The following is a 17,522-nucleotide window of genomic DNA, read 5'->3' on the forward strand; positions in this document are numbered from 1 at the left end:
GACACAAGCTAGTAGGACAGTGACTTGTGGATGTAAAAGTCATGGACTCTTTCTGAATTCATGTGTTTTATAAATTATTATGGTCTGCAAAAAAAAAAAAAAAGTAGAGATTAGCTAAGTAGAAACTCTATCACTGATCTTTAGTATTTCTTTAATTATTAGTCATTATTCTTAAGTTATTGTACTGTTAAGATCTGGAACATTCTAGCTATTAAATTAACACTGAACGAATGAATGCATGCAGAGTAGAAGCTGTTTCAGGGAAAACAGTCTATGCAGAGTATGGTTAACGAATGTATTTGAGTTCAATCATAACAAAATCCCTGATTCAATTCCTGTATCTGAAAAGATCAGTAGGAAAACTTCAAGACATAATGTGGTTCTTTGCATGAATCAGTTCCGTAAGTGAAACCTCCACTAAGGTTTCAAAAGTAAATAAATAAAAGCTACAGGAAATCGGGAAGTAGCTTTTTTTTAGCTGCATATTTTAGCTGTGAAATACAGTATGTAGTCTTTTCAGATTGGCTTCTGTTTTATAGTAATTTGAGTTTAGAGTTTCTCTGTCTTTCATGGTTTGATACTCATTTATTTTTCGTACTGAAATATTCCATAGTCTTCATGTACCACACTTTATTTATCCATTCATCTACTAAAAGGCATCTTGGTTGCTTCCAAGTTTTGACAATTAAAAATAGAGCTGCTATAACCATCTGCATGCAGGCTTTTGTGTAGATACACATTTTTCAGTTCCTTTGAGTAAATATCAGGGGACCAAATTGCTAGATTAAATGGTAAGAATATATTTTGTTTTGCAAGGAATTTTCATACTGCTTCCCAAAGTACCATTTTGCAATCCTATTAGCCACTAGGAAAGTTTCTAATGTGGCCAGCATTTGGTGTTTTCAGTGTTCTGGATTTTGGCCATTCAAATAGGTTTGTAGTGGCATCTCATTGTTTAAATTTGCATTGTTCTGATGACATATGATGTGGAGCTTTACATATGCTTCCTAACCATTTGTGTATTATCTTTAGTGAAGTGTCTGTTAAGGTCTTTAGCTCATCTCTTAATCAAGGTTTTTGTTTTTCATTGTTGAGTTTTAAGAGTTCTTTGTATATTTTGGATAATAGTGCTTTCTCAGATGTGACTTGCAAATACGTTCTACTCTGTTGCTTGCCTTCTGTTCTCTTGACAGTGTCTTTAGTAGAGCCATTTTTACTTTTAATGAATTCTAGTTTACCAATGATTTCTAAGATCTTTGCAACATTTTTAATAAATATAAACTTAGAATGTGGCAATTCAGATGCTTTTACATATTTCTAAAATACTGAAAAAACACATTTTCATTATAAACTTTGACTATAAAGAACAGGAATTACAGAAATTGTACATTCAAGTGAGCTTGGCAAGGCAAATCCTACAAATTTTCTACTATACTAGATTCTAATTTAAATTTAGAAACCCAGTTATTAAAATAAATACAAAAAGCATTTGTGGAAGTAACAGAAAGTTCTCAACATGCTATAGATTTGACTTATTTTATTGTCACTCCACTAATTCTGAGAGAAGATTTGACAACAGAACTTTGGACACTCAGGATGTTTTATTTAAGCCACAATGGATTTTCTGGCCCTTTTATGTTTTTGAGGTCTTTTTCTCAATCAACAGACATGCACCATTCCAGGTGCTGGAGACAAGGTATATATTGATATCCATTTCATGTTTCTTTTCCTTTGATCTCTCATCTTAATTGTACAACATATTTGGCTCATATAATGACCCAGATTATTATTATTGTAGGATCTAAGTTCTTGGTGATGTTTTTATTGTGTTAGCCCAGCATTGTATTTACCAGAACTGTCAGGGGAAATGGTAATAAAACTTCCTTCTGTAAGTCTCCTGAGTTTGAGGCATAGTTCTCCTAAACCACCTTGTGTACCAGTAACCCAACTGCAGTGATTCTGTTCTCTGCCTCTTGTTCCAATGATTGAGAATCCAAAAATGCACAAAAGGAAGTCTTAGCTTCCAGTTCATCAGGAACTTGATCATGTTGCTTATTAGAACAGTCTTCTTTTAGGTATCAGAAGCTCTTAAACCCAACAAAAACAAGATCTTGGGTGAAATAGGTGATGGGGATTAAGGAATGTACTTGTGATGAGCACTGGATATTATATGGAAGTGTGGAATCACTGTATTGTACTCCTAAAACTATTACACTGTATGTTCACTAGCAGGAATTGAAATAAAAACTTGAAAAAATGTAAGCCCCTCTCCCCTAATCTTGGGGAAAGGAAGCAATTTCTTCATGTGGATTATTAGGTATAACAATGGGAGGGGACACTTTGAATTTGAGTCCTAGCTCCATGCTTTCACAGACCTGTACATTCTGTCTATGGCTCCAGCAGTTGTCACTAGTGTGCCTTCACAAGGTCATTTCAGCTTTCTGCCCAGCAAGTTACTTTTGGATAAGTAAATTATTTAGGCATGAGCTGATTACTAAACTTTCTTTTCTGCAAAATGTCAAACACAAGGTTGTGTGGAAAATCATGATAACAAAGAAGACATTTCATAATTTTGTGAATGGTGATGCTAGCAGAAGCACTGCAGGTAAAGAAGTCAAATTTGCTCCTAAAATACATGATTATTCTTATGAACACAAAACACTATCAGGACATGATGGAAGAAGCTTAAGCAATAGATCTGCCATCAAGTGGTTGGCTGGTTTCCCTCAGAAACTGTGCTCTGCTTTGGTCTCTGCCTTTGACAGGTTGGGCATTCCACAGAGGTTTTAGGAAAATCAGCCACGATGGGGGAGGGCCTTATTTGAGTATGTATAGCTTCCATCCTTGTTGTCCTGGATCATTTTACAGGTGCCCATTTAATAAGTAATAAGTTCCAGGGTGTCTGATGAAAGAAACGGACTGACATTCACAGGATAGGTCACTTTGTATTGATAAATACACCAAAGGTCAAAGACTCTTGGTGAAAAATGTATAGCAGTAGCATAACAGGAATTTTTAGCCAAAAAAGTGCTAGTGTAACTGAAAATATCAAATATAATTAACATTAAGTCACTACTAAACTCAAAAGGCTGATTTTGCCCTTCCAGCTCTGCTGTCCACCTTTTACATCTCATTCTTTGCCTTGGAAGATTGACCTGTGGAGACAACCTTGCCCTAATGGATGGCTTCCTTTACTGATTTGGGGCAGGAAAGCAGAGGAATGAGACAGGAGCCAGAGCTAATGGTCCCGGGCCCCTATATGAGAGCAGGACTGGCCATGCTCCAGTCAGAGGTACATACTCTACTCAGCTCTTTCCTCAATCTTCTGCCTCACTAGGGAAGTCTCCCAGTAGAAAGCTTTGGTTTCTGTTCTCAATTTGCTACCATTACCAAAGATGTGGGATTTATGTGTCAAAATTTTCAACTTTATCTCAACTTTTGAAATTGATATTTCCAGAATTGTATTACTCTTTTTAGAGTGGGCATAAGGGAACTTTTTAGAGTGATAAGAAAGTTCCCAAACTGGATTTGGGTGATGTTTGTACACATCTGTATATTTGCTAAAAATCATCCACATCTGTATATTTGCTAAAAATCTTCCAATCATTTACTTTTAATGAGTGAATTTTACGGTGTGTAAAGTAGACCTCACCAAAGCTGAGAAAAAAAAAAAAAAAAAAGATCTGAAATTTCTGTCCTGTTTTGTAAATATTGGGCATTTTCTTCAAATACCAGGAAAGGTCATTGAAAAAAAGAATTTCTTTCCTTTTTTTTAAAGATTTTATTTATTCATTTGAGAAAGAGAAAGAGCACATGAGTGGTGGGGAGGGACAGAGGGAGAGAGAGAAACAGGCTTCCCACTGGGCAGGGAGCCTGATGTCAGGCTCCATCCCAAGACCCTGAGATCATGACCTGAGCTGAAGGCAGACCCTTAACCAACTGAGTCACCCAGGCATCCCTATGGTTTCTTTCCTAAATTCTCATCCCCCAAACCAATTTTTTTTTTTTGTATTTAAAGTGTCTTTAGAATGCCAAAAATTGCCAGTGTTTTTTTTTTCTTCAAATTGTATTATTACATTATTAGCATGATTTGTAATCAATGTTGTTTTAAGATCAAGAAATTTAACTGTTAGGCAATTGTAAGCTATTATATTAAATCAAATATCACTGTATTAGGAAGTGTAATTGAAAACTCACATAGTTTGGCTAAACCAAAAGGGATGTATGTATCATGTAACTCAAGTCTAAAACAGGCACAATTTCCATTACCCTGACTTTATGGGGTAATCAGTATTTTTTTTTTTAAAGAACTACATCTGATATTAAATTCAATATGTGGTGGACAGTTGAGAAATTCTGTGCTATCTAGGTCATGAGAAATAAACTTTAAAAAAGAGAAAGAAAACATTTCCTCTGAGGTTTTCACAGTAGATGAAACTACACACTTGTTTGTACCCTGAGTGGACAATTTGAGGACTAGATCTGATAAGCAGCAGATTTATTATTTTTCTTATAGCATATTATACTTAAAAAAAGGAACATACACATATACACATATATATTCATTGAAGATGCAAGACGAAGAAAGATACATGACATTGAATTTACAATTGAAGAAAAGGAGTTCTAGCCAAATATTCCAACTTAAACATAAAGGTATGGAATTCAGGGTCTTTTTCAATTAATGTGGATTAATATGAGTATGGATTTAATATGGGTTAATATTAATATGAATGTGGACAGTAATTACCAACATTCTCCTCTTTACTGTTCTTGGACTATTTTATTTTTTAGTGCTTTTTTCTTTCTCTGCCTCTGTCCTGTCTTTCTGTCTCTCAGGCTCGCTGTTTGTCTGTCTCTCATTTATCAAGGCGAAGGCTAACAATTATTTGCTTTTAAGTAACATTTTGTATCACATAATTTCCTAAGGCCATTCTCAGGAAAAATACACAGTTACAATTAACAAAATTGAAATGAATACTTGGTGCCAGTTGTCCCCCTCTGTATCATTCATAAAAATAGCATCTTTAGTACTAGTTTTTAATTCACCGTGTCAAAAACTTTAAAATATGTTTTTTACCAGGTGGAAAATTTTGTTTTGGGAAGTAGAGCTATTAACCCGAAAGACCACAAAATGTAATGGCTTTTCCGTGTAAACTTTTTTTCACACTCAGATTGTAGATGGCACTCTGATACCAAAATGTGTTTTGGTTCAGGAAAGGAGCTCAGGAAGCTACAAATCATAAATGTGCAACTCCTAGCTATTTAAGTGGCATATACTAATATTCATCCTTTACCAATAGTTTCCTTCACTAATAGTAATGTTTTTGCTAATATTTGGTAAAGCTTCAGGTATGACATACATTTGAATCTAATTGACAGTTTAAACCCTGTCATTATATACAGAGCTTTTACTCAAATGGAGCAGTGTAGGCATATGAAAAATAAAACAGTAGTCACTCTTAAAGAGTTTACCATATAAAGAGAAGCTGCAGGGGATCTCTGGGGGGCGCAGTGGTTTAGCGCCTGCCTTTGGCCCAGGGCGCGATTCTGGAGACCTGGGATCGAGTCCCACGTCGGGCTCCCGGTGCATGGAGCCTGCTTCTCCCTCCTCCTGTGTCTCTGCCTCTCTCTCATCTCTCTCTGTGTGACTATCATAAATTAAAAAACAAAAAACAAAAAACTGCAGCATAACTATTACATGGGTTAGAAAAAATTTTAGGATTTTTTTTAGGTTAAAATAGCAGGTATCAGGAGTCATATTTAGTTCTGATTTGTATTACACCCTTAGTAAATGAAATGGGTTGAATGTCTTGTGAATATTACATTAAAGCGAATTATTAATTAGAAAATATATATTTGTGTGAATATATATGTGTGTATCTGTAAGTGCACATGGACACATGAGCCTGTGTGTGTGTGTGTGTATGCATGCTTGGGGAGTTATTAGGTGTATACATTAAAATTCTTTATCTGACTAGTCAATTATGTCAAATGTTAGCAATTTCTTAAGATTCAATATAACATGCATCATAGCTCTAATCACGCAGTTACCATTACTAAATAAAATAGATAAGCATTTTTCTATTGATTTAGATTTTAAGCTTTTGATTGCCTAATAGCCTTTGAAATTCAAAACTAATAATATATGCAATCCTATTATCACAGTTGCTTTCACTTCTTGAAAATGTACTTTTCTAAGAGAAGTCATGTGATTAATCTCGCAGATTGTTCTGTGATGTTGCACTGGTATAAAGTCTTATTGGGAATATCTGGAACAGTAAATGGCATTCTGCTCTTGACTTTGATCTCCCTGTCCTTACTGGGTAAGTTAAAAGATCTTAAAAAAAAATTTAGAAAATATTTACTATTTTCTTATGAGTCTTTTCATATTTATTTATTATTTGTTTTGTTAACAAAGGCTTAATAGGAAGCTACTAATATAAAGCTGTATATTATATTCTGTATTAATGTATTTAATATGTAGTCAAATCAGGTAAGTATCTTGTTCTCAAATGGCATGCAGTCTAACAGGAAGAAAATGTGTGTGCCTATGTGTATGTCTGTGCGATGTGTATTGGGAAACCCTATTTTTGGATTTCTTAGAAACCTGTGAATAGATAGAATTCCATTATTTTTTTAAAAATTTTTATGCTTTAAGTTTATATTTAGTTTATACTATATATATATACTACTATACCCCAACATTACTATAAATTTCCCAACCAAGAAAAAAACCTCATAAAATAAAAAAAAAACAATAAAAAAAGAATAATCATGGTGAGAAATCTCTAATGAAAAAAATAGATATTAAATAAATAATTATGGTAGAACAGGCTAAGCACAGTGTCATAGGTTTCAGCAAAACACGACATTAAGAAAGCATGGAAAGAGCATGTATACTTTCCTTAGAGGGGGAATTTTGCTTTATTTACTACTGTGTCACCAGTTCTTAGCCCAATGCCTGACATAGAACAGATCCTCAAAAAATACATATTCTATAAATGAATTAATTATGTAATATTCGAAATTATTTTTCATTAAACATGAAAATAAGAAAGAAACTTTCTAGTTATCCCTTCCGTTGTTTCTTGTTCCAATCATCAGAATCATTGTGAAGAATTTGTGTCTAGAGCCCTGCACAGAGAGAAGATATTTACTCAATGCTAAAATAATTCTGTTTTTTTTAAGTTTCTCAGGGAGTATTGCTAAAATGCCAAGAAGGAAAGAATTCAAATATCACCCAACATGATGATATTGGAAACCTGGAAACGAATAGTGGCACAAGAGGAAATATAAATAATAAGGACACAAGCCTTTGTGGTTCAAAAGCTACAGACCATATAGGTATCTCAAGACTTTGGCCCTATACTAGTTTTAATAGTTTTGGCTTTCTAAGTTTGAAAAATCTTGCTTAACAGGTATGCAGTAGATTACATCATCAAACAAAGATTTGATGTAAATCTACTTTTCATTCAACATTTCATATATATATAATTTATTATTATTATTTTTTGCAGTGGGAAGAGAGGTATGAAAAAGAACATAACAAATAGGCTCTTCCCTTCAGGAATTTAACATCAGATTGAAACACATAAATATGGGAAGTTAGTTGTGATTATAAGGCAATGTGTAACGACTATTTTTTGTCCCTTATTTATTGTTTTGAAATACCAAATGAATAAAGGTAATTATACATAACAACCTATCCATGGTGATTTTAAGCTCAGAACTTCCAATTATACAAAATTTTCAGAAACGATCCCGTCTACTTCTAATTTTGTTTTACTTTAACTTTAAAGCACCTAACTTATTGAGCTTTCAACATTTGTTTTATAGTATATGTGAGAAATGTGCAGAGTATTATATAATTATATATCAAAGAATTTTCTCCTGGGTGGCTCCTGGGTGGCTCAGTTAGTTAGGTCTAGGACTCTGGATTTCAGCTTAGGTCATGATTTTGGTGTCCTGGGATCAAGCCCTGAGTAGGGCTCCACATTCAGGAGGGATTCTGCTGGAGATTCTCTCTCCCTCTCTCTTTGTTCCTCCCCACCCCCCTGCTATAAAAAATTAAAAATTAAAAATTAAAAAATTAAAAAATAATAAATAGATAAATAAATAAATAAATAAATTCTTTGAAAAAAGGATTTTCTCCCATCCACTAATTTGTGTTGTCCTTTTTATCACGTATGAAAATATCGTATGTATTATGGTTTACTTACTGATACTCTTTTCTTTTGGATTATGTATGTGCTTTACATGTGCAGGTCCCAAGCTAATTGAAATACTGTAATTTTAATGCATATTTTAGACTGGCAAATTCATCAGTATGTTGGATATTACAATAGAACTTTTTCAGAGGCAAGAAAGCTTTGATATGTAAACATGGAATCATATAGACACCATTAAACGTTTATGAAAGTGAATCTAAATACTGTATGCCAAATTGTAAGATATTAATTTCCTATTGCTTTTTTCCTTCTTTTTAAGTTGAGGATATATTGAGCATGAAGTTAACACTTAAAACAATTCAATGGCATCACGACATTTGAATATGCAACCACTATATCTCTCTAGTTCCAAAACATTTTCATTATCCAAAAAGAAATCTTATTCTCAATAAGCAATTCCTCATTCCCTCTCCTCCAGTTTTTAGCAGCAACTAATCTTTCCGTCTGTGTGGATTTACCTATTTTGGATTTTCATATGACGGACTCATACAATATTTCACTTTTTTTTTTTTAAGATTTTATTTATTTATTCATGGGAGACACAGAGAGAGAGGCAGTGACAGGGGCAGAGGGAGAAGCAGGCTCCATGTGGGGAACCTGATGCGGGACTTCATCCCGGGACTTCAGGATCACGCCTTGGGCCAAAGGCTAGGTGCTAAACTGCTGAGCCACCCAGGGATTCCCAATATTTCACTTTCTGTGTCTTGTTTCTTTCACTTAGCATAATATTTTCAAGGTTCATCCATGTTGTATTATATATCAGCATTTTATTCCCTTTTTATGACTGAATAGCATTCCTGTTTGTATATAACCATGATTTAAGGTGGCAATACTAATCAAAGTGATCTGTAGATTCAAAGCAATTCCTATCAAAATTCCAATGGCCTTTTTTTTTTTTGCAGAAATGGACTAGGCAATCCTAAAATTCATGTGAAATTGAAAGAAATCCTGAATAGCAAAAACAATTTTGACAAATAAGAAAAAATTTGGAAGACTCACATTTTTGTCAAAACTTAATGGGATGGAGAGAATGAATAATTTTGGAGTGATGAAAGTATTTTGGGATTAGATAGTAGTTGTGCTTGCACACTGTGGATGTACTAAAAATTCATGACATTTGCACTTTAAAGTAGTTAAAATGGTGAATTTATGTTACATGAATTTTACTTCAATAAAAAAAGGAGATTTTAATGGCTGTAAGTTTGAATAATTATACTGACCTGAATTCATATTTATACATACAATTAATTTTCACTCACTATTATCCCAAAGTCTCAGATATTTTTAATTGAAGAGTCCAGTTTAATTTAAGAAAATCAAATAACTTGAAATTATATAGACACTGAAAAACTATTATTCTCAATATTATTTAACATCAAAAGGGAGTTATAAAGGAAAGATTTATGCACATAAAATAGAGAGAAATTCAAAACCTTTATAGGTTAAATTCTAAGAGAATGGTATAAATAATATTTAATCTCACAGGTAACCTTAATGTAATATACAGCTTAAATGGTTCATGTTATTTTAGTAATTATATTAAATCTGGGCATGGAAAACAAATCTTCTTTTGTCTAAATTTTGCTTCATCTTACTAAATTAATTTCTTAGTTCTCATGAATTATCATTTGTAATTTGGGCATCTTGTAAATCACAGCAAAAACACTTTGTTGTGAGTGATTTTTATTATACTACCTTTATTTATACAACACAGAAGTATTCAACTTTCAGAAATACATATGTAACTTAATTTTCTTTGTTTCCTCCATTTCCCAGGGTTGTGCCCATCGGAATGGCTCAAATATCAAGAAAAGTGTTATTGGTTCTCTAATGAGATGAAAAGTTGGAGTGACAGTTATGGTTATTGTTTGGAAAGAAAATCTCATTTACCAATCATTCAGGACCAACTTGAAATGGTATGTGGTTTAGTGTCAGGGTTATGACATTAGTCTTTGTGCAGTTGAAAATAGTTTTCCTGAAGACGATTATCATATGACTTCACTCATATGTGGAATTTAAGAAACAAAACAGAAGATCATAGATGGGAGGGAAAAATAAAATAAGATGAAATCAGAGAGGGAGACAAACTATGAGACTTGTAACTATTGGAAACAAACTGAGGGTTGCTGGAGGGCCGGTGGGTGGAGGGATGGGGTAACTGGGTGATGAGCATTAAGGAGGGCACTTGATGTAATGAGCACTGGGGATTATATACGATTGATGAATGAAAAAACTATACCTTTGAAACTAATAATACACTATATGTTAATTAATTGAATTTAAAAAAAAAACATTATGCTAAATGAATTTTTAAAAACTGGCGTTCCTCAAGGGGCACCTAGGTGGCTCAGTCAGTTAATCATCCGATTCTTGATTTCAGCTCAGGTCATGATCTCAGGGTCCTGACATCAAGCCCCCTCATCAAGTTTGCACTTAGCACAGAGTCTGCCTGGGGTTCCCTCTTTCCTTCTCCTTCTGCCGCTCTCTCTCTCTCTCTCTCTCTCTAGCAAATAAATAAATAAATAAATTCTTTTAAAAAAATGGCTTTCCTCAAATTTCTTCCCACATTTCAATTAAATTATCATTTATCTTGATTACTGAGTTTTTGGCACCCTCCTGCATTTTATGCTCAATGTCAGTGCCTTGCTTGTCTCATGCTAGTTAGTCCTTGGCTGAATACTTGTATTCAATTTACAAGTGGTATATATGTATGTGTATGTATATAATAAATATATAGTGTACATAAATAAGTTATGAATTGATTAGTTAAAAATGTTCATGTAGGATGCTAGTTGTCAAAAAATTCTAGATCTTACTTATTATGTCTGAATGATTAAAATATTATCTTCACTTAGTTGCTTATTACTCACTTTTTAGGCTTTTATACAGAAAAACCTAAAACAATCAAACTATGTGTGGATTGGACTTAACTTTACATCCCTGGTGAGGACATGGACCTGGGTGGATGGTTCTTCATTAGATTCAAATATGTGAGTCTTTCCAAAAACATTGTCTGATTTACTGTCTATTGTAGAACTTATCTTCATAAAGCACCTCCCTCTAAGTTCACCAAAATCAACTCTGAAATAGTTCTTGAAACTAAAGAATGTGAAAGGATGAAAATTAATTTTAATGTTTACTGGAGTAATGATGAATATTTTGGTCTTGTTTTCAAAGCAGAAAAGACTTGAAAACAATAATAATTGTGCATTTGTTGTTTAAAAACTATACCATATAGAACAATGGAAAGAAGACTAGAATGGGGTATGGACACAGATTTACTCTTAGCTCTTTCATTTCTAAATAGGATCTTTTGGAATTCTGTGCCAATGACAAGCAGTAATACTAAGTAATACTAAGTTACAGAGATATTGTAATGTTTAATGAATCAAGGGATTTGAAAATGCCCTAAAATCCGAATGGCCTTTTAATGGAGAGTATTAGCTAAAAATACAAATGGATGTCTTCAGCAACAATGATTAACAATATATTTACCCTTTCTTCTACAGATTCGTCATAAAGGGGCCAGCTAAAGAAGATAGCTGTGCTGCCACCAAGGAAAACAAAATTTATTCTGAAACCTGCAGCAGTGTTTTCAAATGGATTTGTCAATCAATCAATAAGCAATGATCAAAGTTTTTGCCTATTAGGTTTTAATATTAATCTTAATGAGTAAGAAGTTAAAACTACCAAAAAAATAGAACTGCAATTAAACAGCAAATATCTTCTCCATTTTCCCTCCATTATCTACATTGGTCCTAACCTTAGAGTAACCCATCCAAACAATCTAAAATACTTCCTTCCAAAGTTTTATGAGGTAATATAATTCAGTGTGAGTCCATACATTTGCACTCAGGATTTTTATTCATTTTTATTTTACAACAAATGTGATCAAATATATCTACTTTTCTGTACTGTGCTTATTTAATTTGTAACAATATTCTATGCAAATTTTGTATAATTCTGAATTGCATTATAGTGTGGATTTATACATCTTTTTACTGCTTTGTTGATGAGCATTAACTTTGTTCTCAGGTTTTCCTACTATAAACTATGCTGCAATAAACATTCTGAATATCTTTTTAAAAAGTAGCACCTTTTATTTCTTTGGTATAAACTTTAAAACTGGAGATTATGACTAAAAAGCATTAAATATGTGGTTTGCTTTAGATTTGTTACAATTTTAATCTAAATTTAGAAATTATCACAAACTTCTAAGAAGATTACAGGTATAGAGGAAAAGCACTTTCCTTTCTCCTGAACCTTCTGAGAATTACTTGCCAGATTGATACATTTTATTATAAAATTTCAAGTATTAGTGGATACTTTTGTGTATATTTTCTACAAAAAAAATCCCCTACTGGGATGCGTGGGTAGCTCAGTGGTTGAGCATTTGCCTTTGGCTCAGGGTGTGATCACAGTCCTGGGATCGAGTCCTGCATGGGGCTCCCTGGGAGGAGCTTACTTCTCCTTCTGTCTATGTCTCTGCCTTTCTCTGTGTATCTCATGAATAAATAAATAAAATATATTTTTTTAAAAATCCCCTGCTGAGTCACAATTAAATAATCAAAATTAACAAGCTTAGCATTGACACAGTGCTACCATTTAATTCTCAGACTCCTTTTAGGATTTGCCAATTTTATATATATATATATATATATATATATATATATATATATAAAATTTATTATTTATAAATATATATTTATATATAAATAAATATAATTTATTATATATATATATATATATAAATTCTCTAGAGTAAAAGATCTAGCTCAGAATCATCTTCTACATTTCGTTATTATGTCTCTTTAAGGTCCCTCCATCTAGAAGAGTTCTTTAGCCTTCCTTGTTATTCACAGCCTTGACACTTCTGAATGCTACAAGTGAGTTATTCTGCAAAATGCTCTTCAATTTGAATCTGTCTGATCGACTACGGCCATACCACCCTGAATGCGCCCAATCTCGTGGAAATCTGTCTGATTATTTCTCATGATTATATTCAACTGCTCCTTGGCAGAAAGAGTGAGAAGTTCTTTTCACTGCCTCCTTTCAGACAGCACATACATTTATTTTTTTATTCCATTGTTGATGCTATTGACTTTGTTCACTACTTAATGTGACATCTATCAGACTTCACTGTAAATTAGTATTTTGTGAACAGGGACCAGGATGGCTTTAACATTCCCTTCTGCCTGTCCAAATTTTAGATAAGTTTTGTTCTTCCTATTGATGAGCCCCTGACCTCCTCATTTTTAGACATTTCCTTCAGGAAACTTGTAATTGGAAATTCTGTCTCTGCTCCTTTGAGATTCAAACTCCTAGTCTTTACAACCCAGAAGTGTTTCTCCTAAGGACCAGAGAGGCATTCCTTTGAAATGCAATCATCAAGAAAGGTAGCACCTCTGTTTTTCAGTTTCTATGATAAGGTAGGAGGCTAACTTCAGTGGGCACCTAGCTCCAAGTTGTAAAATTCTCCTAGCATGAAGACCTGAAAAAGTTTAATTTCCCTCTGGGTACAGTTGTTGAATAGACACAGATGGTGTATGATCTCCCTCTCACTCCAGCTTTGCAAAAACCCTACTGCCCTGTTTCAGAAGATTTTGGTTCAGAGTGAGTTCTGGCTTATGTCCCTCACTGCCATAACTTTGAATAAAGCCTTTACCTGTGTAATAGTTTTTTGCTGTGATTTTTGTTTGACAGAAGGTATTTTTAGATTTTAAATAATAACCCATCTACATCAGAATTTCAACTTATTCATTTTTGCATTTGTATCTTTGTAGACTCTCATTTTCACATTTTGTTCGATTTGTATACTCTATTTTGATGGTTAAATTGTTCTAGACCTAGTAGTAAAAGTTGCCTTTGAGGTGACATTTGTATCCTTGATCTCCAAGATCTTTTGCTACTTTTTGCTACTTTGTAGTGTTGTTTGTTTGTTTTATGGTAATACCTCAGCTGAATGCCAGTAACCATTTTTTGCCAGTATTTGAACTGGTCTTTATGTTCTAGTGAGATTCATAAATACTAATAAAATAATTAACCAACAAATATAAAAAACATTTTTCCTTGGTCCAAATGATTTGCTTTTCTTTGTATCTTTTAAAATGTTATATTTTGTTTTCTGTCTCCTCATCTTTAATTGAAGCTCCATGCACAAGGGTTTTTCCTTGTTTGGATTCTTATTGTATTCCTATTATTTAAAGCAATGTCTGATACATAATAGATGCTCAATAAATATCGACTGAACAAAATTGGACAAACGGCTGTGGAGAGTTGTATGTTACTTATAACACAATAAAGTAGAGGGGATCCGATGTTGTTCCTTAATTTAGCTAATGCATCTTTATTTATTTTTTTTTTTTTAAAGTCAGCATTTTTTTTTTTTTTAAAGATTTTTTTTTATTTATTTATTCATGATAGTCACACAGAGAGAGAGAGAGGCAGAGACACAACAGGCAGAGGGAGAAGCAGGCTCCATGCACCGGGAGCCCGACGTGGGATTCGATCCCGGGTCTCCAGGATCGCGCCCTGGGCCAAAGGCAGGCGCCAAACCGCTGCGCCACCCAGGGATCCCAGCTAATGCATCTTTAAACATAAGGCACACGAATTGAGATGTAAAGTAAGTGGAATTCTTGAGAAAGAGGAACCTTCCAGGAAGTCCTAGATAAAATGCTAATAGATAAGGGGGAAAACCTTTTGGATTTGTGAGCATGCTATGTTTTTAAAACATGTGAAGACAGTGTTACTGGAGGCCAAGGAAGGATAAACTGGGTATAAAATAGGCTGAAAAATAAGATGTCTTAAACGTCATGGAAGCATTTCCACTTTAAATTTCAACAGCAGTTGAAAGCCAATAAAATGCTAGAGTTCCCAGAGTAACCTGGTAAATTTTGAGTTTTGGAGCCATTACCCTTAGCTACAGTATGGGAAGAGGAAAAGGAAAAGGAAGTATTTGAGTTGTGAGCTAATTTAGGGACGGGCAAGGCAACAGATGATAGACTAGTGCTCAAGCTTCAGGAAGGAAGTGTATTGAAATAAACACGTGAATGGGGTTTATCATGAATAGTAACAATCAGACTTTCTTAAAATAAGGGTGTACTATTTTAAATAGTGCTTCGGTTTTGAGAATGTACTTCTTCCTTTTACTTCTTCAACTATCTCTTTATTCCAAGATTTTTCACCTCTTAGGTTCACACTTTTCCTTGCTCTCTAGATCCCTAAGCACAATACATTGACTGCAATATACACCCAGCATAGAGTTCTGCTGGCCAGTTACCTGCTGAGTTTTTCTGTTTATTCCTACTAAATGGACTAAAAATGGTAGATGAGGAACAAAACCAATCTTAAGGCCAAACCAGGTTTCTGGGTTGTTTTTTTATTTTTAAAGATTTTATTTATTTATTTGACACAGAAAGAGAGAGAGAGTGCACAAGCATGGAGGAGCAGCAGGCAGAGGGAGAGCAAGAAACAGGCTCCCCGTTGAAGAGGGAGCCGAATGGGGGACTTAATCTTAGGACCCCAAAATCACTACCTGAGTTTAATGCAGCCGCTTAACTGACTGAGCCACCCAAGCACCCTCAGGTTTCTGTTTTTATGCACTCAGTTGGATGGTGTGCTGAGAAGGGCCATATTTTGAGGGAAAGATTATATATTATAATCTTTGCTCAATGGGGGATGGGATTAAGGAGAGCACTTGTCATGAGCACTAGGTGTTGTATGTAAGTGATGAATCACCAAATCCTACTCCTGAAACCCATATTACACTATAGGTTGACTAACTAGAGTTTAAGTAAAAATTTGGAAGAAAGAAAGGATATAATTGAGATGTTGACATGGAATAGGTAGTTAGATAATCTGGAATTTAGAGAAGGTATTGGTGTTGAATATGTCAGTATAGGATCTCTTAGAGTAGATGTTGATCCTAAATGTATGAAGGCAATTCCCTAAGAAGGAGTGAGAAGAGAGTAGAGAAAGGCCTAAAGCTTCAGGAAGACAGAATAATATGACAGGAACAGAGTGTGTACTGAAATTGAAAAGAGGAGGGATGCTTGTGTGGCTCAGGAGTTGAGCATCTGTCTTCGGCATAGGCTGCGATCCTGGGGTCCTGGGATCAAGTCCCACATCAAGCTCCCCAGAGGGAGCCTGTTTCTCCCTCTGGCTATGTCTCTGCCTCTCTCTAGGTGCCTCTCATGAATGAATAAATAAAATCTTAAAAAAAAAAAAAGAAATTGAAATGAGGAGAGGTCAGGAGCAAGGAGGAATCCCAGGGGAATAGGGTATCACAGAATACTTAGAAGATAGTATTTAAAGAAGAAGAAATAGAAACATGATTTTAAATTCTGCTTGAGACAACATGTGAAACGTTAACTGAAGCTCGTTCACTGGGTATGCAAACACAGATTGGCATTACTTGGTGAGAGCTGCTTGTGTGCATTTTGCGGAGTGGTAGATAAAACAAGATGTGACTAGACGGAGATGCTCGGAGGACACATTTTCCTTCATTTAAAGAAAGAATGAAACAAGGAAGGGACATTCCAGCTCAGGCTTGTATCAGAGAAAGATGGAATAGAAAAATGGAAGCAAGCTGATCTTGCTAAACAACGTATCAGATTGTTAGGGCCACCATAGCAAAGTACCAAAAACTGAGTGGCTTAAAACAACAGAATTTTATTTTATTTTCTCACAGTTCTGAAGACTAGAAATCCAAGATCAAAGTGTCTGTTGTGTCGTGCTCTCTCAGACTGCTCCAGGGGAGAATCCTCTCTTGCCCCTCTGGTCTCTCATGATAGCTGGTGAATCCTTGGCATTCCTTGGCTTCTAGATACATCACTTTAGTCACATGGCCACCTTTTCCCTGTGTCTTCACATAGTCTTCTCTTTGTATTTGTCATTAAATTCAAATTTTCCTTATTTATAAGGACACCAGTCTTATAGATTAGTGAGATTTCAACTCATCCTAATGATTTCATTTTATCTATTACCTTTTCTATGAGTCTATTTCTAAATGAGGTCACATTCTGAAGGCTGAGGGTTAGGACTTCAACCTGGGGACATAATGAAACTCATAAAAGAGAAGAGGAATTTATTAAATCTACACATGACTAAAACTTATAAATATTACTACTACCATACAGAGTAGCATTTATTGTTTTTCATATTAAATATGCATAAATAGCTATTAAATAAATGAACACAATTGTTATCTTCAACCGAAATGAACCTGTGTAATTACTGACTGATAAATTTTCGGTCTTGTAAAGACACTACTAGGTCTGACAGATCCTGGAA

The 17,522-nt window shown here is 34.3% G+C and overlaps 1 protein-coding gene across 1 annotated transcript; it reads left to right on the forward strand.

Annotated features, from left to right (window-relative positions):
• The first annotated feature begins 4,443 nt into the window (after positions 1 to 4,443).
• KLRF1 (killer cell lectin like receptor F1) lies at positions 4,444 to 12,339 on the forward strand. Its single transcript, XM_038576123.1, has 6 exons — positions 4,444 to 4,656; positions 6,228 to 6,326; positions 7,192 to 7,347; positions 10,008 to 10,147; positions 11,109 to 11,221; positions 11,741 to 12,339. Exons 1-6 carry the CDS (start codon positions 4,572 to 4,574, stop codon positions 11,859 to 11,861), a joined length of 714 nt encoding a protein of 237 aa, XP_038432051.1. The 5' UTR covers positions 4,444 to 4,571; the 3' UTR covers positions 11,862 to 12,339.
• Positions 12,340 to 17,522: the final 5,183 nt, after the last annotated feature.

This window comes from Canis lupus, chromosome 27 (assembly GCF_011100685.1).
Source record: "Canis lupus familiaris isolate Mischka breed German Shepherd chromosome 27, alternate assembly UU_Cfam_GSD_1.0, whole genome shotgun sequence".
NCBI lineage: Eukaryota > Metazoa > Chordata > Mammalia > Carnivora > Canidae > Canis > Canis lupus.

Bases quoted from the DNA above. Each gene is read 5' to 3' on its own strand.
- KLRF1 (XM_038576123.1), top strand. From the start codon at position 4,572: ATGCAAGACGAAGAAAGATACATGACATTGAATTTACAATTGAAGAAA. The intron at 4,657-6,227 runs GTATGGAATTCA...TTAATCTCGCAG, and splicing joins ATTCCAACTTAAACATAAAG to ATTGTTCTGTGATGTTGCAC. The intron at 6,327-7,191 runs GTAAGTTAAAAG...GTTTTTTTTAAG, and splicing joins GATCTCCCTGTCCTTACTGG to TTTCTCAGGGAGTATTGCTA.